The following is a 24,629-nucleotide window of genomic DNA, read 5'->3' on the forward strand; positions in this document are numbered from 1 at the left end:
TTTAATTTTGAAATCAATTTTCACTAAACGTTTATCAACTTATTCATTACATTGTTAATTGTTTCTTTAGATAATACAGTTATTAAATGAGCAAACAAATATTAAGACTATCATCTAGTCCCAAATGATAATGTAGAGCTATTTACGTTCACTTTGCGACCCACTTAACGTAATCTGGGTATAAATGTGTCCATTTTGTATATATTTGTTCAAGCGATTACGCAAGTATCGCTCGACAAAACCAGCGATTACCCGATTAATACACTAATGACTACACAAAAAACCTACATTCCGTTACAGACTTTGTAAGTAGTTTCAAGCAATATTCAATACCTGAATAGGAAGACAATTTATAAATAAACCTCTTCATACATAGATTATTTTATTCGTGATTTTTATTGACTCCATAACCAATGTAAATAAATGAGTACACACAAAACCACGGAAAACTGTTTTCCCGCCACATTCTCATGTGCCTGTTTAAAGTCAGAAGTTGTCTTTTATTGTCATGATGTTTCTTGGCTATTTAGGATATCTGTTGTTGATTTTTGAACGTTAATATTAAAAATTTCTAAACAACGGTGAATGTAAGAGCAATTTAAAGTTTCAAAGATTTCATAAAATAAAGGAGACAGTAGTTTACCGAAAATCAAATATTGTAAAGAAATAAAAAAAACGACATGTTAGGTACAAAGTAGAAATAGAGTGAATTAGGGCAACAGTATTATAACGCGGTTTAAAATTCATAAATCCATTGAGAGAAAACAAATCAACGTTACAAACTAAAACCGGAAGAAACACACCAACTATAAGAGGAATACAAAGGAACAACAGGAACACTTAAGTGCAACACAATCAAACGCCAATATGCATAGGAACGAACTATTTGACAACGACTGCCATATTCCTGACTTACTGCGGGACATTTTAAGGAAACAAAAAGCGGATTTAACCTTGTTGTATGGCTAGATAAACCTTCCATTTATATGGCAATGTTAAAATTATCGCTAAAATGACAACATTAAGTGACAAAAATACAGTACAAACAAATAACATAATAGTCGGCATAACGAACATTGTCCAACAACGACACATAGAAGAGGACATCACAAACAGTGACGCATTTATTTACCGAATATGTAATCTAAAAATCGTACAATTATTTTCACTATACCAGTCCAAACAATTATTGGTATTGAAAAGCTATTTCATAATCATATGGACTACACACGATAAGCTTTTTTTTACCTCAGGAATAGATTACCTTAGCTGTATTTGGCAGACCTTTAGGAATTTCGGTCCTCAATGCTCTTCAACTGTGTTTCTATTTTTAGCCTTTCTAACTTTTTTGGATTCGAGCGTCAATGATGAGTCTTGTGTAGACAAAACGCGAGTTTGGTGTAAATACAAAATGTATTCCTGGTATCTATGATTAGTTAATTTACAACCACTGGGTCGATGTCACTGCTGGTGGAGTTTTAATTCCCCGAGGGTATCACCAGACAAGTAGTCAACACCTCTGTGCTCACATGAATTATCATTGATATGGTCATATTTATATATTAACAGTTTACACAACTTTTGAACTTTTGAAATACTAAGGCTTTTTCCCTTAGGAATAGATTACCTTAGCTTGGCAAAACTTTTAGGAATTTTGGTCCTCAATGCTCTTCAACTTCGTATTTTATTTGGCCTTTTTAAATTTTTTGGATTCGATCATCACTGATGAGTCTTGTGAAGACGAAACGCGCGTCTGGCGTAAATACAAAATGTTATCCTGGTATCTATGATGAGTTTATATACATAACACATTATTCAACCGAAACGACAACATAAACATCATATATAAACACATATATGTTGGGTGTATAAAATACAGAGACACATCGTAAAGCTGCAAATACACACTTGATAAAATAATTATATTTGGGGAGAGTAAGCGTATCCATGCATGCATCATTCGCGATGCGAATCAACACTTAGTCACCATGTAGAATAGTACACAATCGGTAAAATTACATACCAGATGACTATGATAGTATCTAAAGATCTAAGTCCGACAGCGAAAACATGTGAGTTGAGACACTGACTCACCTTGTAGCTCAACCACGTCGCGAAGTTGGCAGTAAAACTTATAAGTGTAAATATATAACTGATGATTTATAGATAAAGTGTTGATTTCAGTCGTCATTCCTCACAACTCTGTTTCAGCAGTTCTTATGTATGGAGTGCAGTCCTGTTAACGAAGTCCTATAGTGTGAGTATACAGCGTAATGAATTGATTGAGATATGTACGACGGAGCAGAGGGTATGTAACTGCTATTAAATTTAAAAGCAGAACAAATCTGACAGTAATGGTGCACAATCAGTGCCAACTGAAATCCCAACTGCCTGCTGAAATATTATTCCACCGAACTCAACAACTACGTTGTCAATCAAAAAGTGCAGCATTTGGTGATACAGGTATCATCTTCTGTGTATTTGTTGTGGGAATTAGTGCGGTTCATAACAAAGAGAGGTTTTCCGTGGCCCAAAACAAGAATTTTGTATTGTCGCTCCTCATTTTTGTAGAAAATAAATTGTTAATGGTATGAAATAGTCAATCCCTAATAAAGTATGGAGAATAGAAATGTAACGGAAAGACCAATAAGAGGTTTTCAATCAAATTGAAACGGTATCACACTATTTCTACGTCTGGGTTTTTAAGTAGACAGAATAGTGGTAATACATAAAAAAAAAATGTGTAGTCGAACATGAATTAAGGCAGTGAGGTCGTTGATACAACACAGAATTAAGAAACTGAATGGGTCTACCAATGCCCATTCTACGTCAATCTTTAAAGACCCAAATGTTGCAAAACACGTATCCTACCTCCATGACAAATATGTAGTTGTCCCCGCAGATAAAGTCCTAAACAACATCGTTTTTGTGTGTACAACATTACATTAACTGCTTGATAAACGAATTGGGTATTGACAATTTACTTGGAAACTCAACTATGGAATGCCAAAACTGTCTTGTTATGACCATTTTCATTATATGATGTACATTTACCTTAATATGATGTGCACTTGTCATTATATGATGTGAAAACACCTTTATGTGACGTGCAACTATGCTTATATTATGTGCAAGTATCTTTATATGATGTCCAAACATCTTTATATGATGTGCAAATACACTTATATGATGTGCAAAAACACTTATATGATGTGCATACATACTTATATGATGTGCAAAAGTACTTGTATGATGTGTAAACATTCTTATATGATGTGCAAATGTACTTATATGATGTGCAAATATCCTTATATGATGTGCAAATGTACTTATATGATGTGCAATTGTACTTATATGATGTGCAAATGTACTTATATGATGTGCAAATATACTTATATGATGTGCATTTTCCCTTATATTATGTGCAAACATCTTTATATGATGTGGTTGTGTCATTATATTATGTGCTTGAAATCTTATATCATGTGGTTCGGTTAACTTCATTATATGTTGTCGAAACGTCATTATATGATGTGCTTTCATCGTCGTTATGGTCAATGAACATGATTACGATTAGAATGATTACTGTCTACGTCATAACTGATTCCGATCTGCTTCTGCAGAATTAATATAAACCAGGCTCAAATCTGTAGCTATTTAAAAAGAGAAAAACCTTGACATGTTTGTTCCTCGATTTAAGATGAAAAATATCACACCAAATATTGATGGAAAATTGTCAAATTATGAATTTTAATCGATGGGTCTACAATAATGAACTTATGGGATCTACAATAATGAGCATACAGTTAAAGTTATTAAGTTTTAGAAATAGATCTTTAATCTTTTAAGCGAAAGTGCATTTTTTCGATAAAGTGAGATAGTGCATTTTAACAAAAATTAACGTTTCAAACATTTCGGCGGAAGATTAAGATCAATTAATACAGGAACTAGTTGAAGAATTTCCCGGTAGCGGCGAAAATATGATGAAACAAATTTTGGGGCTCTTATTTATAGCTTGCTGTTCGGTTTGAGCAAAAGCTCCGTGTTGAAGGCCGTAATTTAACCTATAATTGTTAACTTTTTACACATTATGACTTAGATGTAGAGTTGTCCCATTGGCACTCATATAATGTCTTCTTATTTCTATTCATTCGTGGCTTTGAGTTTATATTGATGAAAGAACCACCGACTTTCGGTAGGAAAAACTAATAATTCTATTCAATTAAGATTGGAGTCGAGCTTACCTGACACGTGTGGGATTCGAACTCATAATCTACATGTAAGTGTTGACAGGCTGGATACTTGGACCACTCGGCCACCGAGCCCCCCCCCCCCCCCCCCTCCAAAAAACAAGGAATTAAAGGAGATATGGGATGACCTTCAACTCGGTGCATGACATTTGCGTGCTTCTCTTTATTATGTTTTCATGCATTTATTGCACATCTTCACTTACATGATTATGAATGTATGCTTTACGTCCAGCGGAAAATTGAAAATAAAAAAGACTATGTGGTATGATTGCCAATGAGACAACTCTCCACAAGACACCAAATGACACAGAAATTAACAACTAAAGATCACCGTAGGACCTTCAACAATGTGTAAAGCCCATACCGCATTATCAGCTATAAAAGGCCCCGAAATGACAAATGTAAAACAATTCAAACGAGAAAACTAACGGCATAATTTATGTACCAAAAAATGAACGAAAAACAAATACCGGTATGTAACACATCAACAGACGACAACCACTGAATAACAGGCTCCTAATCGTACGAGAACATATTAATGTGAAATGAATATTAATCCTGTTTTGTATTAGACCGACACCCTGAGTAAGATTTTTAACATGCTAGTTCACAGAAATCCGTTTCACCTTACCCGGACAGATTATTCTGATTCCGAGCCGAACAAGTCTTTGATTTTACACCTTAATTTAGCAGGGAAGCAGCAAATACCAATTTTAAATTCTTTGGTTTAAGTTGAACCGGCCGGGATTCGAAACTACGACCAGCAACACTAGAGGCTAACATGCTACCATGAAAGCACCGCCACTAGACAGTTACCCGTAATATAAAAGGAAAGCCGTTCAGATATACAACTCCGTATACAGGGCTAAAATACTGACCATTGATTTTGTTTTTGGTGATTGCGGGGGTGTGGGGGGGGGGAAGGTTGGGAGGGGGGCATATTTTTTGGAAATGTTTGATTCCAAGTTTCTTAAAAGATATTTTATCTTTTTAGAAGGGAATCAAAATAATTGTTTCCATTGATAATGAGAGAAAAAATAAAAACTATAATGAAATTAAAAAAAATAACCATATTATTTAAAAAAAAAAAGGGTATTTTTCATTAAAGTCGAAAAATATCTTTGTCCTGGAACAATGAAGTACACGTGCTCCTGCCCACACTGCATGTTTACATCACGATGACCGTGAGGGCATTCCGATGTATTGCCGCAACAGAGATTTGACTTTCGATTTTGACTGGTAACCGATCGTATAAAAACACAGACATAATCGAGTGCAAAATAACATTCCTTGTCGCTTCAAGTAATACTCATAAAAACATTTTTTTAGAACATATTTAATTAATAATATGAAAATGTTGTGTCGTTAGAAATATATTATATTATATATATGTAAGTAAAAAATCATTAAGATCTATGCACACGTACAGAAAAATTGTGTTAACGCATGCGGAAGAATATCTCAAGGACGTTTTTGCGGGACAAATGAATGCCTACATATATCCAATCTATTAGAAACTCCGAATTATTACAGAAGAGTTTTCACCATGCACTTGCACTGCACTATTATTAGAATAGTAGAATAGAATGCTTTACATTTGGATGAAAATTATATATACATGTAACTGTTATATACAAATATTAATTTAATATATAACAACAAACCAGAGCATACAGGTATTTATCATATGTTTAGTAGTAAATACAGTAGTTTTGCATATGTGATAAATAGCCTGCTGTTTAATCAATATCGCGCAACTTTGATGCGCACCCTTTATCGCATACCCTTTATCACACCCCTACCCTTTATCGCATACCCTTTATCACACCCCTACTTTTTTTTTTTTTTTTTTTTTTACATAAAGTCAGTTTTTTTTTTTTTTTGCTTAAGAAAATTTTTCCTCAAAATAGGTAAATTTTTTTAATGACGTCATTGTTTGGTATGTGACGTCACGAACGTCGAGTTTTAATATTGTATGTGACGTCACGAACGTCAAGTTTTCATATTTTTTGGCACACTAAATGTAACTATGAAAAATACAAAACACACAAATTAATACAATAATAAACTAAATATTTTTAAAACAACAGCACGCAAATTGTAAGGTAACCCAGGTGCTTCGGATAAGTAATTGAGCAGTTCTTTTAAGGTCTTTGAAACAAGACAAAAGTAGAAATGAAGGTAACCCAGTGCTATGGATCCGAAAACAGTTCATATAATATAATACTCTTCCGTTGAAATATATGATAAAGTGTATAATACATGGCAAAATCCGTATCACATGCCGTATCACCCTCGACCAATATCATCCCTCGGGCCTAAAGGCCCTTGGGCTGATATTGATGTCTCGGGATGATACGACATATGATACGGATTTTGCCATGTATTATTCTCTATGTATCACTACAATATACTTGTGATTACAGTGAGGTTGAAATCCCTTTTATTTATTCATCATCCACGCACGAACTTGTCTCAGAAAAAAATATATCTCAGTAAGTTAACCTCACTTTCAGGTATAGAGATGTGATTTTCTTTTAGACAAGTGCGTGTGACCATCCACGAGAACTTGCGGTCATCCGATGTTCAGTACTTCAGTCCTTTGATACTTTCTGTTCTAGTAAATATTACATCAGCCAATGAAGTTCAGCCTTCACATTTTTGAAGTTGTATATAAATCCGACAAAACCGAGAATCCCAATGGTCTTTAAACAGAAAATTGAATGGAGCGTTTTCAGATCCGCGTAAGCATAGCTTGGACACACAATATCTGTAATTTAATTAGATTGGTGTCTGAATGAACATAAAACACTGTATTTATTTATTGTTCACTGAGGCCTGGTGGTCTCTGACAGAGAGAGAGTTGTGTTTTAAATTCTTCTAAGGTTCTTGGTTCGATTCCCGTCTTGGAAGAAAATTTCAGGGACTTAATTTTCGGCTCTCCCTTGACACCATTTGCGAGTATGGTCTTGAGGAAACGATGATAGTCCGTCGGAAGGGAACGATAAATGGCTGACCCGTGTTAAGAGAGAGCCATATCTCTTGTACGTTAAAGACACCCTTGTAGATTTCGAAAAAGAGCAGGCTAATGCCGCTACAAGGCAGCACTCGCACCCGCAAAGTGGAAAGGATTAATATAGGTTGAAAAACTTGTTTCCCAATCCACTTTAAATAAATATGTTTAAACTAAATTCTTCTAATTGAAGATTTTATACGGCGGTGACTTTTAATATTTTGCGTTTATCTTTAAAACTACAATAGATTAAAAAAAAAATAATAGTGCGATGTGTCTGAATATATTCTATGGTAAATTTTTAGGTCCCACTTTGGGCAATTTTGGCTCATATGAGTTTTGTTGTTTTGTTGCCTATTATCTTGATACATAGAGCAACCTTTTCTTAGCAAAATAGTTTTCTCGTTTAAATTGCTTTACATTGTCATTTCGGGGCCTTTTAAAGCTGACTATGCGGTATAGGCTTTGCTCATTGTTGAAGGCCGTACGGCTACCTATAGTTGTTAATTTCTGTGTCATTTTGGTCTCTTGTGAAGAATTGTCTCATTGGCAATCATACCACATCTTCTTTTTTTATATTATAAGAACAGATTTAAAAATAAGTAAATAATAATTATTGTCATTTTCATCATTGGTGGTGGGGACGTGGTAGGAAAGATGGGAATTCCATTAATTTTCTTCCAAGTAATTTCCGTGAAATAGAAAAAAAAACAATCAAGACCCCTCCCCCCCCCCCCCTAAAAAAACCCGCCAGAGAACAATTTCACACACCTTTTTCAATACTTTGTTTGTAATAACAAAAACAAAAAAACGCATTAAATTCCTTTTACGTTATAAGTTTAAAATAGCACGTCAATAGTGGATCTAGAACTTCAAGTGTGGAAGTTGTTTGCGACTTGGAATTAATTTGGATATGCCGGTTGTGGTCTTATTGATATTTATCACACCTTCATTCAATATTACTAGTTTCAGATGAAACCATACTCTGCTAGAAGAAATTATTTGTTGAAAATAAGGATTTAGATTTTAACAGATGAGATTTATTACACATAATAAATGTGGTCTAAGATTTTCAAAAGTTGAAATTGTCCAATTACCTATTATATTGTCCAATATCCGAAATCTAAATATATTGCTAGATTCAGCATATCAAAGAACCCTAAGAATTGCTTGTTTTAAGTCCAGTTTTGGCCCCTAATTTCTATAAAGTTTTTGTTTGGCAACAAAGTATTTACGGACAACGAACACATCGCAAAAACCTTATACGGCGGCAAATCTATAAATATAAACAATTGAATACCACTATTCTATTTAAAAAAAAAAATCAAAATTAAAGGCTCCTATCACCTCTTTATGGGGGTTGCAAATGACCGGTCCATTATATTAGTCATCACCCTATCAATGTCCGGTTTTTGTCCATTTTTGTGTCTTTCTTCAGAAAAGTGATATATAAAGAGAAACTTCCACAGCTAAAATGATCAGCAAATTAAAGCAAACTTTACAATGAGCATAGAGCATGGCATAAAAGAATCATTTCTTTAATTTAATAACTTTAACTGTATGCCCATTATTGTAGACTTCGTATGTTCATTATTGTAGACCCATTGATTAAAACTAAACTTTTCAATTCATAATTTGACAATTTTTCAATAATATATGGTGTGATTTTCTTTTAGACAAGTGCGTGTGACCATCCACGAGAACTTGCGGTCATCCGATGTTCAGTACTTCAGTCCTTTGATACTTTCTGTTCTAGTAAATATTACATCAGCCAATGAAGTTCAGCCTTCACATTTTTGAAGTTGTATATAAATCCGACAAAACCGAGAATCCCAATGGTCTTTAAACAGAAAATTGAATGGAGCGTTTTCAGATCCGCGTAAGCATAGCTTGGACACACAATATCTGTAATTTAATTAGATTGGTGTCTGAATGAACATAAAACACTGTATTTATTTATTGTTCACTGAGGCCTGGTGGTCTCTGACAGAGAGAGAGTTGTGTTTTAAATTCTTCTAAGGTTCTTGGTTCGATTCCCGTCTTGGAAGAAAATTTCAGGGACTTAATTTTCGGCTCTCCCTTGACACCATTTGCGAGTATGGTCTTGAGGAAACGATGATAGTCCGTCGGAAGGGAACGATAAATGGCTGACCCGTGTTAAGAGAGAGCCATATCTCTTGTACGTTAAAGACACCCTTGTAGATTTCGAAAAAGAGCAGGCTAATGCCGCTACAAGGCAGCACTCGCACCCGCAAAGTGGAAAGGATTAATATAGGTTGAAAAACTTGTTTCCCAATCCACTTTAAATAAATATGTTTAAACTAAATTCTTCTAATTGAAGATTTTATACGGCGGTGACTTTTAATATTTTGCGTTTATCTTTAAAACTACAATAGATTAAAAAAAAATAATAGTGCGATGTGTCTGAATATATTCTATGGTAAATTTTTAGGTCCCACTTTGGGCAATTTTGGCTCATATGAGTTTTGTTGTTTTGTTGCCTATTATCTTGATACATAGAGCAACCTTTTCTTAGCAAAATAGTTTTCTCGTTTAAATTGCTTTACATTGTCATTTCGGGGCCTTTTAAAGCTGACTATGCGGTATAGGCTTTGCTCATTGTTGAAGGCCGTACGGCTACCTATAGTTGTTAATTTCTGTGTCATTTTGGTCTCTTGTGAAGAATTGTCTCATTGGCAATCATACCACATCTTCTTTTTTTATATTATAAGAACAGATTTAAAAATAAGTAAATAATAATTATTGTCATTTTCATCATTGGTGGTGGGGACGTGGTAGGAAAGATGGGAATTCCATTAATTTTCTTCCAAGTAATTTCCGTGAAATAGAAAAAAAAACAATCAAGACCCCTCCCCCCCCCCCCCCTAAAAAAACCCGCCAGAGAACAATTTCACACACCTTTTTCAATACTTTGTTTGTAATAACAAAAACAAAAAAACGCATTAAATTCCTTTTACGTTATAAGTTTAAAATAGCACGTCAATAGTGGATCTAGAACTTCAAGTGTGGAAGTTGTTTGCGACTTGGAATTAATTTGGATATGCCGGTTGTGGTCTTATTGATATTTATCACACCTTCATTCAATATTACTAGTTTCAGATGAAACCATACTCTGCTAGAAGAAATTATTTGTTGAAAATAAGGATTTAGATTTTAACAGATGAGATTTATTACACATAATAAATGTGGTCTAAGATTTTCAAAAGTTGAAATTGTCCAATTACCTATTATATTGTCCAATATCCGAAATCTAAATATATTGCTAGATTCAGCATATCAAAGAACCCTAAGAATTGCTTGTTTTAAGTCCAGTTTTGGCCCCTAATTTCTATAAAGTTTTTGTTTGGCAACAAAGTATTTACGGACAACGAACACATCGCAAAAACCTTATACGGCGGCAAATCTATAAATATAAACAATTGAATACCACTATTCTATTTAAAAAAAAAAATCAAAATTAAAGGCTCCTATCACCTCTTTATGGGGGTTGCAAATGACCGGTCCATTATATTAGTCATCACCCTATCAATGTCCGGTTTTTGTCCATTTTTGTGTCTTTCTTCAGAAAAGTGATATATAAAGAGAAACTTCCACAGCTAAAATGATCAGCAAATTAAAGCAAACTTTACAATGAGCATAGAGCATGGCATAAAAGAATCATTTCTTTAATTTAATAACTTTAACTGTATGCCCATTATTGTAGACTTCGTATGTTCATTATTGTAGACCCATTGATTAAAACTAAACTTTTCAATTCATAATTTGACAATTTTTCAATAATATATGGTGTGATTTTCTTTTAGACAAGTGCGTGTGACCATCCACGAGAACTTGCGGTCATCCGATGTTCAGTACTTCAGTCCTTTGATACTTTCTGTTCTAGTAAATATTACATCAGCCAATGAAGTTCAGCCTTCACATTTTTGAAGTTGTATATAAATCCGACAAAACCGAGAATCCCAATGGTCTTTAAACAGAAAATTGAATGGAGCGTTTTCAGATCCGCGTAAGCATAGCTTGGACACACAATATCTGTAATTTAATTAGATTGGTGTCTGAATGAACATAAAACACTGTATTTATTTATTGTTCACTGAGGCCTGGTGGTCTCTGACAGAGAGAGAGTTGTGTTTTAAATTCTTCTAAGGTTCTTGGTTCGATTCCCGTCTTGGAAGAAAATTTCAGGGACTTAATTTTCGGCTCTCCCTTGACACCATTTGCGAGTATGGTCTTGAGGAAACGATGATAGTCCGTCGGAAGGGAACGATAAATGGCTGACCCGTGTTAAGAGAGAGCCATATCTCTTGTACGTTAAAGACACCCTTGTAGATTTCGAAAAAGAGCAGGCTAATGCCGCTACAAGGCAGCACTCGCACCCGCAAAGTGGAAAGGATTAATATAGGTTGAAAAACTTGTTTCCCAATCCACTTTAAATAAATATGTTTAAACTAAATTCTTCTAATTGAAGATTTTATACGGCGGTGACTTTTAATATTTTGCGTTTATCTTTAAAACTACAATAGATTAAAAAAAAATAATAGTGCGATGTGTCTGAATATATTCTATGGTAAATTTTTAGGTCCCACTTTGGGCAATTTTGGCTCATATGAGTTTTGTTGTTTTGTTGCCTATTATCTTGATACATAGAGCAACCTTTTCTTAGCAAAATAGTTTTCTCGTTTAAATTGCTTTACATTGTCATTTCGGGGCCTTTTAAAGCTGACTATGCGGTATAGGCTTTGCTCATTGTTGAAGGCCGTACGGCTACCTATAGTTGTTAATTTCTGTGTCATTTTGGTCTCTTGTGAAGAATTGTCTCATTGGCAATCATACCACATCTTCTTTTTTTATATTATAAGAACAGATTTAAAAATAAGTAAATAATAATTATTGTCATTTTCATCATTGGTGGTGGGGACGTGGTAGGAAAGATGGGAATTCCATTAATTTTCTTCCAAGTAATTTCCGTGAAATAGAAAAAAAAACAATCAAGACCCCTCCCCCCCCCCCCCCTAAAAAAACCCGCCAGAGAACAATTTCACACACCTTTTTCAATACTTTGTTTGTAATAACAAAAACAAAAAAACGCATTAAATTCCTTTTACGTTATAAGTTTAAAATAGCACGTCAATAGTGGATCTAGAACTTCAAGTGTGGAAGTTGTTTGCGACTTGGAATTAATTTGGATATGCCGGTTATGGTCTTATTGATATTTATCACACCTTCATTCAATATTACTAGTTTCAGATGAAACCATACTCTGCTAGAAGAAATTATTTGTTGAAAATAAGGATTTAGATTTTAACAGATGAGATTTATTACACATAATAAATGTGGTCTAAGATTTTCAAAAGTTGAAATTGTCCAATTACCTATTATATTGTCCAATATCCGAAATCTAAATATATTGCTAGATTCAGCATATCAAAGAACCCTAAGAATTGCTTGTTTTAAGTCCAGTTTTGGCCCCTAATTTCTATAAAGTTTTTGTTTGGCAACAAAGTATTTACGGACAACGAACACATCGCAAAAACCTTATACGGCGGCAAATCTATAAATATAAACAATTGAATACCACTATTCTATTTAAAAAAAAAATCAAAATTAAAGGCTCCTATCACCTCTTTATGGGGGTTGCAAATGACCGGTCCATTATATTAGTCATCACCCTATCAATGTCCGGTTTTTGTCCATTTTTGTGTCTTTCTTCAGAAAAGTGATATATAAAGAGAAACTTCCACAGCTAAAATGATCAGCAAATTAAAGCAAACTTTACAATGAGCATAGAGCATGGCATAAAAGAATCATTTCTTTAATTTAATAACTTTAACTGTATGCCCATTATTGTAGACTTCGTATGTTCATTATTGTAGACCCATTGATTAAAACTAAACTTTTCAATTCATAATTTGACAATTTTTCAATAATATATGGTGTGATTTTTTCATCTTAAATCGAGGAACAAACATGTCAAGGTTTTTCTCTTTTTACATCTCAACCATTTTCCAAACGATAGCTACAGATTTGATCCGGGTTTATATTAATTCTGCAGAAGTAGATCGGAATCAGTTATGACGTAGACAGTAATCATTCTAATCGTAATCATGTTCATTGACCATAACGACGATGAAAGCACATCATATAATGACGTTTCGACATCATATAATGAAGTTAACCGAACCACATGATATAAGATTTCAAGCACATAATATAATGACACAACCACATCATATAAAGATGTTTGCACATAATATAAGGGAAAATGCACATCATATTAGGATGTTTGCACATCATTTAAGGATCTTTGCACATCATATAAGTATATTTGCAAATCATATAAGTACATTTGCACATCATATAAGTATTTATGCAAATCATATAAAGATGTTTGGACATCATATAAAGATACTTGCACATAATATAAGCATATTTGCACGTCATATAAAGGTGTTTGCACATCATATAATGACAAGTGCACATCATGTAAAGGTAAATGCACATCATATAATGACAAGTGCACATAAAAAAAGGTAAGTGCACATCATATAATGAAAAGGGTCATAAGAAGACAGTTTTGGCGTTCCATACTCAACATATACCCTCACGACACTTACCAAAGAGGAAATCCTGGATACTCATAGGTCTGTTCTATATTCCTTTGGAATTTCAACTAAAGATGAAGAACTGGATCTTCCGTCTCTGTATTGGATACCTAAACTACATAAGAGTCCTTACAAACAACGGTATATTGCTGGGTCTTCCAAGTGCTCCACGAAACCTCTTTCTAAATTATTGATATCTATGTTATCAGCAAACAAAGCCAGGCTTCAACGTTATTGTTTAACTGCCTAATCTAGAGGTGGCGTGATTCAGATGTGGATACTAAATTCAAAGATCTTTAAAAGTGCATACAATCTAACTCTCTTTCATCTTGCAATAGTATTAAAACATTTGACTTTTCTACACTTTACAAAAGTACTCCACATTCAAAACTAAAAAACAAATTGAAAGAGTTGGAATTGCTTTGTTTCATAAAAAAGAATGGCCAACGTAGATAAAAGCATCTTGTCTTAGGGAGGGATAAATCTTACTTAGTAAAGGATCACTCTGATTCAAACAAATAATTCTCTGAATCTGACATTATCAAGATGCTTGATTTCTTATAGACAATATATTTGTTACGTTTGGAGGACGTGTTTTTCAACAGACAGTCGGCATTCAAATGGGAATCAATTGTGCCCCTATTCTTGCCGACTTGTTTCTTTATTATTATGAGGCTGACTACATACAGGAGTTTCTTAGGAAGGAAGATAAAAATTTAGCAATATCCTTTAACTTTAATTTCCGCTTTACAGATGATGTTCTCTCACTAAATAATTCAAAATTTGGTGACTATGTTGAACGCATCTATCCAATCGAACTAGTGATAAAAGACTTACATCTAGAAATTATGGGTCGGTTGAAAACAAATCTTAACGACAAAAGAGATGATTTCAGCTTTCTAATTGTGTACTTTCCATTCTAAGTAGCAACATTCCAGCAGCACCTGCATACCGGGTATATATCTCCCAAATGATACGATTTTCCCGTGCTTGTATTTCCTATCATGATTTTCTTGATAGAGGGTTGCTGTTCACAAGGAAGCTATCAAACCAAGAGGGTCCAAATGGTGAAGTTGAAATCATCCCTTCGTAAATTTTACGGACGCCATCACGAGTTGGTTGACCGTTGTAGAATAACTGTTACACAGATGATATCGGATATGTTCCTTACTTCGTAACTACAATCCACTGCACTTTCAACAATGTGACCCACCGAATTAGACTATTTACCGAATTTGTTGTAACATAAGTAACACGACGGGTGCCACATGTGCCACAGGATCTGCCTACCCTTCTGGAGCACCTGAGATTTCCCCCAGTTTTTGGAGGGGTTCGCGTTGCCTATTCTTTAGTTTTATATGTTGTGTCATGTGTACTATTGTTTGTCAGTTTGTTTGTTTGTCTTTTTTCATTTTTAGCCATGGTGTTGTCAGTTTATTTTCGATTTATGAGTTTGACTGCCCCTCTGTTATATTTCGTCCATCTTTTAAAGACTAGGTAAATATCATTATTTGTCTTTCTCAATGTTGCGCCGATCGGAATATACCTGAAAACAATAATCTTGAAACTGTAAATACGATCAACTGTTTTGGTCAACGTCAGATTTCAAACTGAAAAACTGTCAGATTCTTTTTAGCATGTTGTGTTTAAAATAACTACACATTTACGTAGTCCTTATTGCCGGTTAACATGCAAACAGTAGACGAGGACGTTTAAGGACAAATTAACGACTCTTGTATTTAAAGGATATATAATAACTATCTTGAAAGGTAATCGATTGCATATCATAACGTTTAAAACATCGTTGTTAAGTGAATTTCTACGCATAAAATCGAGGCCGACATGATGACTATGGGACATGAATGTCATATTCGCGGAAAATATAGTGCGGGAATTATAAAATACAAAAGAACTGAATAATTGTTTATTATGAAGATAATTACTTCAAACTTTGCACAACACTCAATATTTGCTTTTTGTTGAAACTTACTATTGTGGTTCATCTACACCCAGAAAATTCATGACAGGCAGTACCTTGCGGTTAATGATTAAAATTGCCTGTCGGTACAAATTTCCCTACGGCAGGTCACAAAATGCTTTGATCGCTAGAAAAGAAGGCATCATTCCAAATCTCAATTAACAGAACCTACTACTTTATAATGAAAATTCTTGTTAGTGCTTATGGATTTTTATTTTCATCACGTTTTAAGATTTCTGTAGACAATTTTCAGTCAATATGTGTCAGTCAACTTGTCACTAGACATATGGACAGTTTGACTAAATGTTTTTTCTTCTTTTTAACTACAAAGGATCTCTGAACTCAAAGAACTTTTTACATATGAGACACACACGCTTATAATAAAAATTAACATACGCACAAAGCGCGTACATACGACTCATTAGTGGTGCTAAAATCAAAACAGTTGAAAGGCGCAATTAAACGGCAATCAAATGATACGGTTTATTATATTGATATTGCTACCTGTTGCCCCGATATCCTCCAATGAGACAATCTGGTTATCATCTTTCATATATTGGCTATCATCATATGATTCAATGAAGTGGATTGTAAAAAAATATGATGTGATCTATCGAAATACCTTCTGAGCAGTACATGATAATTGGAATAAGGACTTACACGGTATTACGAAAGCCCAGAAAGATCATGCGAGATTCGATATACGAAATTCGAGATTCAATAATCTGAAGTTCGAAATTCGAAATTCGAGATTTAATAATCTGAAGTTCGAAATTCGAAATTCGAGATTCAATAATCTGAAATTCGAAATTCGAAATTCGATATTCGAAATTCTATCCAGCGTCACAATCAGAAGAATGCTTCTTACTTGTGAATTATTTTAGACCAATGAACTGTGTTTTTACATAAATGATATTGAAATTACACGTGTGCTTTTAACTGCATAGTGTAGTAAATTGGTTGTCGTGCAGGAAAGACATAAGAAGGTATGTTTTTATTTGTTTATTGCACCATTTGTTTGTAGTTTAGTTCAACTTCACAAATATAATAAAGCGTATTGGCTACGTATTATTTCAAGAGCAAACTTTGCCTAAATTAAACATGACAAAGTTGCATACAACATTATCTAAATAATTTATCACATTAAAAGTAAACAAGTAAACATGATAGGATGTTCGTACCTTGAGATATGTTTACAGATAAAGATAATTTAATTCCTTAAACGCAAAATTTAGTTTGATTTATACACCCATCAGGTAAATTTATATTATTTCTCAATCCTAAGTTTGGGTCAAATTATAACATACAATAGGTAGAGATTCATTATTTTCTCCCTAACTTTATTTACATCGACATCTTTTTAACCCATAAAAAAACTAATGAAAACAATATGGTAGAAATATTGAATGATTCTTTATGTTTATTATGAAATTCAGTTGGATTTTTTGTTATACAGAATGCCTAGAATACTCATTCGTACGAGCTTGAAAGATGCAGATTTGCAAGATGACTTTGAAGACAAAGTAGCACAGAAAATTAGCGAGGTTCTTGAATATCCGTTAGAGGTAAGAGCAATTATGAAAAATCAAAGGTTAATTGAACGGTTTAGTTTATAAACACTATGACATGAAGACTTTTTTTAAAATATACTCAAGACCTGCACAATAAAATCTTATTATGATAGTAAAGAGTCTGAAATTCTACACATAGCAATGGAGTTCTTTGAACATTCAACCCTTCAACCATACCAAGTTAAAATTAAAAATCATTTACATTATATGGTCCGAGACAAATATAGTCCCTATTGTTGACAGTGGGTTAATTGCCATTAACTTTTATACCCCCTCCGAATTTATTTCTCCATGTTTAATGCCTCATATTGCAAGTAGGGGTTTAAAATTACACTGTAGAAAAATTTGGGTCCAGAATTTTAAAGGAAAGTAGTGATTTGGTCTAGCTGAAAAAGGTTTAAAATTAGCACTTCGGAAGCTGTCAAAAGATTTCAAGACGCCCTAAACATAAAATTGTCCTTATTTTGAGTTAGACCCGATGAAGTTTTCTATGATTTTGATATAATTTGTCCCAAAAGTAGTACAACACACTGTAAAAATTTCATTGAAAAAGCGCAGGTGGGATTTTTTAAATTTTCATTTATATTCTAAAAGAAATGCACTACGAAATAATTGTGGTCTCGGACCATATGAAATTTCGACAGACGACAAAACATATGTGATATGTTTGCTTGTCAATATACCTACTAGGTTGACTTATCCCAATGGACATTTTAACATACAGATAATATAAAACAACGAATATCATCAGTCAGATGTTAGACAAGTATAAAGAAGATGACTTGGTATGATTGCCAATGAGGCAACTTTTCACAAGTGACAAAATGACACAGAAATTACAACTCTGGGTCGTTGTATGCAATATAACAATGAATCCGAACAAAGCCCATACCTATAAGCCAGTTATAAAAGGCCCCGAAATGAAAAATGTAAAACAATTCAAACGGCAAAAACCAACAGCCTTATCTATGCCCCCCTCCCCCCAAACCAAAGGATATATGTATCTGTTTGTTAATTTTATAACAACAAAAGCTTTTTTTTTAATCTTGAAATCAGCGATACGTTATTTTTGTATCTTCTTTAACAACAAGAAAATGATACCTAAAAGGAGAATCAAAACTCAATAGCCGAAAAAACAAAACAACGGAAACCGTCCAAAAAACAAACACAAATTTGTGGCGCCGTCTTGTTGTTCATGAATGCGCAAATGCGATTTGATTTTAATAGGACTTCTTGACTTTTAAAAATGTGTATAAAACTATAAAGTCTTTCATGGATCTACACAGAACGACTGTATTAACAATATCTATAGTGTACATTAATTTTGTTATTGCACTAGATATTGAATCGAAAACACTGAATTGAGCAAATAAGTACGTCTAAAGTAAAATCGAAAAAATGCTGAACTCCGAGGGAAATTCAAAACGAAAAGTTACTAATCAAATGGAAAAATCAAAAGTTGTAACATCAAACGAATAGATAACTGACATATTCCTGACTTAGTACAGGCATTTTTTTAAGGTAGAAAATTGTGGAATAAACCTGGTTTAATATATATTATAGCGTACGTACTTTACTTTCAGTTGGTGTATATAAATGTATCAACAGGTAACAGGATGATAAATAATGGAAGGAAAACACCTATGATGTTTGTAGATATAGAATCAGTGAACAGGTTTAATGAAAAAGTCAACGATGATTACACAAAAGTCTTTATTCCATTTTTTGCTTCATTACTGAATATGCCAACTAATAGGTAGTATTTTATTATTTCATTGTTTAAAACTGTACAATATAAAATAAAAACAACTAAATATTGTAAATTAAAAAATATGTTAATGTATCTTAAAAACGTATTTATATATCTAGCATAATTCGGTGAATATAAAAAAAGAAGATTTGTTTTGTACATTGATCAGGCCGTTAGTTTTCTTGTTTGAATTGAATTATTTTGTATTTGTCATTACTTGCCCTTTTAAAACTTACTTTATAGTATAAGTTTGTTTATTGTTAAAGGCTGCACCCTCTGTTCCATTGGTGGAGGGAGTTGTCTCATTGGCAATCATAACATTGATTTCATTGATTTCGACTAACTTTGTTGTTGTGTTAATGTTTATTTGTCAAACTTCTCAAAACATGGTTTATTTGAATATGTATATGTAAAGAACAAAAATTCATCTGTGGAAAAAGAGTATTATGTTTACTAATTATGAAAAAGATAATCTTTACTAAACTTTGACTTATCAAACTTTGCTACATTTAAGCAAGAACGTAAACATGTAAGTGCAAAACACACTATATCAATTATATATATATATAACTGAATGCAAAAAATGTAGACAATCTAATTTTAAACTGGAACGCAACACTGAAGATTGAAAAGCTTCCGAATAACGAGCCTGATTATGCTCAAGACACGTATGCTTCGTACTGTCATACATGTTTGTGTTCCTTGCATTAAAATTTCTGTTAGTCATACGTTTAATTGTAAGTCGATCAGTGGATGTTTATTAATTGGATGTTCATAAACAAAATGAAATGATGATCAGTTTGTTTGCATTATAAACTATGTTCTCTTTTCTTTCAGAATTGTTGTAAAATATCATGATGCAAAAGTTCCCGATTTCGGAGTCGTTAGACAAGCACCAGAATTCAAGAGTGCTGAACATTATATAGCATTGAAAGAATAATTATTCCATGACATGATCAGACATGGCTCAATGTTTTTAATTTTACAGGATTTAATGCATGTACTTGAACATTCATATTGTTTTTCTATAGAATAGAATTTTCCTGTTAATTGAGAATAACTGTAATAAGTCGATCACTAAAAAAAATATAAATTACAAATATTAATTAAAATAGCTGATATTTGACGGACACACACTTTTTTTTATTGAGAGCGTTTTCACACATTTTTTTGTAGAGATCCATTATTGAAAAAAACTGAAACTTCGGTTCGAAATCAACTCAACGAAAATGAACGTTAAATTCATTTTGTATTGAGACCTATTTTGTTTTATAGATCCAATGTGTATTTTAAATTTGGCTTCTTAAAGTTTATATACCAACAGTTACACCTCTTGCCAAAAAGGGGTCGTACTTTTCAGTTGTTCTTGAGTCCGATATTGTAGCTTGAAATTACTCCGGGTTTATTTTGGGAAACAGTGTATTACGGATAAAAATCCTGGAATATAATAAACCAAAATTTCCAGATATGACAACATGATGTACTGACTCTAAAACACTAAAGTAACCAAAACTACATCATATAGTCGTGAAGATTAAGTGTTTTGATACTTGTTCGTGAGTTTTGTCAATAAAAGTTCATGTGAATACTTTGTAAGGTCATAACATTATAATTTCTTCTTTTTTGTTTTAAAGTTTTTAAAAAGCTTATATGTGAATTCTCGGAGTTCGATATTTTTGTATTTACCTTTAAACTTGAACGCCACAAAAAAAAGATATTGTCAGTGGATGATGCAAAGATAACAAATACGACTGTTTAATATGACAATGAAAATATGTATAAACATTAACATATTGAACATATAAATTGCATTGCAATTTCATTTACTAAATGTGTCTATACGGCAAGAACATCAACAGCAAGTAAAAGAAGCACAATTCAACGGACTGCCATGCCGAGTAAAGAGGACATACTTGCTATACTTGTTTGGACCTTTTGGATTATAGCTCTTCATCTTTTATATAAGCTTTGGATTTCATATATTTTGGCCACGAGCATTACTGAAGAGACATGTATTGTCGAAATGCGCATCTGGTGCAAGAAAATTGGTACCATTAATGTTATTATTGAATCTATAATGTGTAAGCCGATGTTATACCAACTGCATATATTGTTTACATCAATTTTCCTTTGTCATTAGTATTTGATTTGATTTGAATTACAAGTACCGTGTTTTACTAACCATTGTTTTCTTTTAAAATAATGGTGTAGTCTTGTATAATCATACGTATGCTAGGGTATAATGTAATAGTTATGCGACCATATATCATAATTACTTTACGTTTTCGTCCGTTTATTATCGGAATTTAACCTTTTGCAAAACACGGCTGATAGTGAAATAAACTGTTAATAAAATAAAATGTCTGTCTTACTAGCATCGTTCAATTTGTTCTTCAATGAAAACAAAACTTAAACTTTGTTCCATTAAAAATCGATTACAAAATGGAAAAAAGTTGATAATAATTTCAGGATTCAAACTATGAAAGTTATTTTTATAACATTTATGGGAGGGGGTATTTTATCAAAGTGACAAGCAAGGAAATAGAAACAAATCTTCTAAAATAGTATAAACGTCTAGGAGTTAGTTATAGTGCTCTCCATCATATTGATTTATTATTTTCCCAAATTGTTTGGTTAAGTGTTGGGGTGGCATTTACCCCTTTTCAACGGCTCCTACGCCCATACTACTAAGTTACTATAATCAAATAGATAAAGGCAGATGTGGTGTGAGTGCCGATGAGACAACTCTCCATCCAAATAACAATTTAAAAAAGTAAACCATTATAGGTTAAAGTACGGCCTTCAACACGGAGAGTAGGATAAATTTTTTTTTCTTCATATAAGCTGTTAAGTTGTAGGTTTACCCATTGTTCCCATATTATGGAAAGATTACTAATCTATTAAGTTTTGCTGTCTAGTTCCTTTATTTTTTAGGGAAGTTTAATGATTTTTGAATCCATATCCTAGATTCAGGGGTTGGTTATTTTTTAAAGATATCTTGTGTCATGCTTGAGTTAGTAAAAGACGTTGCCAGTCTTGACCAGGGGAGTTAAAAGTTCTCTAGTGTCCCTTGTCGGAACTAAAGTTCCTCCTTTTTAAGATGGAGGGGGGTGTTGTGTAATTGCCCAGTAGTTCTAGGGGGTTTCCTCTGTCTGGTGTGATCTACTGGTAAAGAGCAGAGAGACCCGAATGGTGACGTGCATGGCCTGGTAGAAGACTGGAGAGCCCCGAATGGAGACATGACACAAGGGTCACGCTTGACCGGATACAGCCTCTTCTTGACCTGGATGATCACGATACAAAGCCTATCGAGAACTAGACAAGATTAATCCCTGTAGGATACCAAGCCATAAGGTAAATATCTACACATATTTACACCTGTTACATACATAACCCTAGGGGTATACGTAGAGCCCAGATAGACAGGCCAAGTAACACTTTACTAAGTCTATATTATATAAGATGAATTTGAAAAAAGTGTGAAATTGACAATTGAGAGTCGATAGTGTAGAGGTGAAATATTTCTAAAAGGGGTCATCCCAAAAGTGAGAATTGCATAATTGACTTTTAGGGTGCATTGTAAAAATAGCGTTTATAATACGACTAACAATAAGTGTAAATACAAATTTTTATGTAAGCAAATATTTGGGTAACAAACAATAATTTTATTTGTACATGAATGTCATTCCATATTGTCATTTAAAACATGATTTTGTGTTGATTGCTTGGTTTGTTTGTTGGTTGATAAAGTGTGTGCCAAATATCAAGTGACAAGTTCTTTAACTCGACATATTAGTTGATTGGTTATTTGATTGATCGAATGCGTTATTGATTTATTTGTTTACAGTTTGCATAGTGCAAGTGACGCAGATTTCTTTTAGACTAATTCATTGATGGATTGTTTGTGTGACCGGGACAAATATTTAAAGAACATTCCTAGATTCAACAATATGTATTCAAACAAATCATCACATGACAAGATAATATATTTGAAATTATTTTCTAGATTTCTGACATATGAAATGAATATCTAGGATTCAGAAACAAGCAAAGTTGCTTCTACAAAACTGTTTCGTAGCACACAAATAAGAAAACATAAGTATAGATATTGGCATGCTCTGTGATAAATATATGAATATGAAAAGAGTGAAAAATACATTTGAAAAACGTAATAAACATGAAATTTTGTATTGTGTACAGTGTGAAATGCTTTGGGTTTTTATTGGATGATGGCGCAGTAAAACTTCAACGATAAAAACGTTTGCTTCCGATAATGTATTTCTGCACAAACTTCAATATCTGCCGTTGAGCTAAAAAGCAACATAGTGGTGTCAACTTGGACAGGAATGACTGGAACGGAAGCTTATATTCCATGTCTAGATCGATGTATATTGTATAAGATAAATGGAAGTGAGAGTAGCTTTCTTAATCATAACAACTATTTTATTTCAAATAAGAAACAGAACGGCGACCACTTCCTCGATTAAGTACAAGATGACGATACTAATGAAACGAGCGAAAACAAAAGGCGAGGGAATCTTAAACAACAAAGTTCAGACCCATTTCAATTTTGTTTTTGATAAAACAAAAATTACAAACACAACAAATAAATAAAACATAATTCCTTATGATCTCTAGAAAAGGGAAATGTAAAGATGAATATTAAATGATATTTTAGGAGTGTGTAAATACTTGCATGTTGCCATTGAAATTTATAAAAGAAAATGATAGGGTATTTTTGATAAGGGAAAAAAATAGGGTGTTAAATCCGTGCATGTTCCTTAAAATTCCATGATTCAGATATCAATACACATTTGCACTGACTCGAACACCTATATTCAAAGAATCCATGCCCGACATCTTTTTTTTTCTCTTATTCCTAGAAGCATAGCTCCGCGTATTTTTTTTTTTTTTTAAATTTGTGCATTACATATTGGAAACTAGACATCACCATGATCACAGTAACTAATAATCAATTAATCAATCGATTTAAAATAGTTGTCTCTTAACGTTATGAAACCATTCTCAACTATAAAAATCAACCAATCAAGCAAATGAACCAAGCCAATCAATTATGACTGCGAATTCAGTTGAATGAGACATGAAATATAATCTAAATGAATACTAAAAAAACTTTTTATGATGACCCCTCATTTAAATGTTGCCAAACATCATGTAAGTTTAACTTTATATAGAGCTAGTCTTTAAATAATGATGATTGGTGAATTAGTAGTAAATTGGCAGGTCATATCAGGTTAATTAGTGTAAATGTGTATTCATGTGGTTTTTTTTTTTGTTTAAATGTACTTTAATCATTCTAATCATTTTCTGTGCTTTATTTTGTAATTCATTTGATTGTATAGCTCAAATTTTGGGCACCATGATTGGTTAATAAAATTATCTATCTAACTATCTATTTATCTATCTATCTATCTATCTATATA

At 33.1% G+C, this 24,629-nt stretch overlaps 1 protein-coding gene across 2 annotated transcripts; it reads left to right on the forward strand.

Moving 5' to 3' along the window:
• Positions 1 to 16,589: 16,589 nt before the first annotated feature.
• On the forward strand, positions 16,590 to 20,843 carry LOC139480997 (MIF-like protein mif-2). Of its 2 annotated transcripts, none has more exons than XM_071264001.1 (4): positions 16,590 to 16,850; positions 17,321 to 17,429; positions 19,019 to 19,191; positions 20,023 to 20,843. In XM_071264001.1, exons 2-4 carry the CDS (start codon positions 17,322 to 17,324, stop codon positions 20,123 to 20,125), a joined length of 384 nt encoding a protein of 127 aa, XP_071120102.1. In that variant the 5' UTR covers positions 16,590 to 16,850; position 17,321; the 3' UTR covers positions 20,126 to 20,843. The 2 variants fall into 2 exon arrangements, with proteins under 2 accessions (XP_071120102.1, XP_071120101.1); XM_071264000.1 differs by lacking the exon at positions 16,590 to 16,850 and adding an exon at positions 17,034 to 17,120.
• The last annotated feature ends 3,786 nt before the right edge of the window (positions 20,844 to 24,629 follow it).

Source organism: Mytilus edulis, chromosome 7 (genome assembly GCF_963676685.1).
Source record: "Mytilus edulis chromosome 7, xbMytEdul2.2, whole genome shotgun sequence".
Taxonomy (NCBI): Eukaryota; Metazoa; Mollusca; class Bivalvia; order Mytilida; family Mytilidae; genus Mytilus; species Mytilus edulis.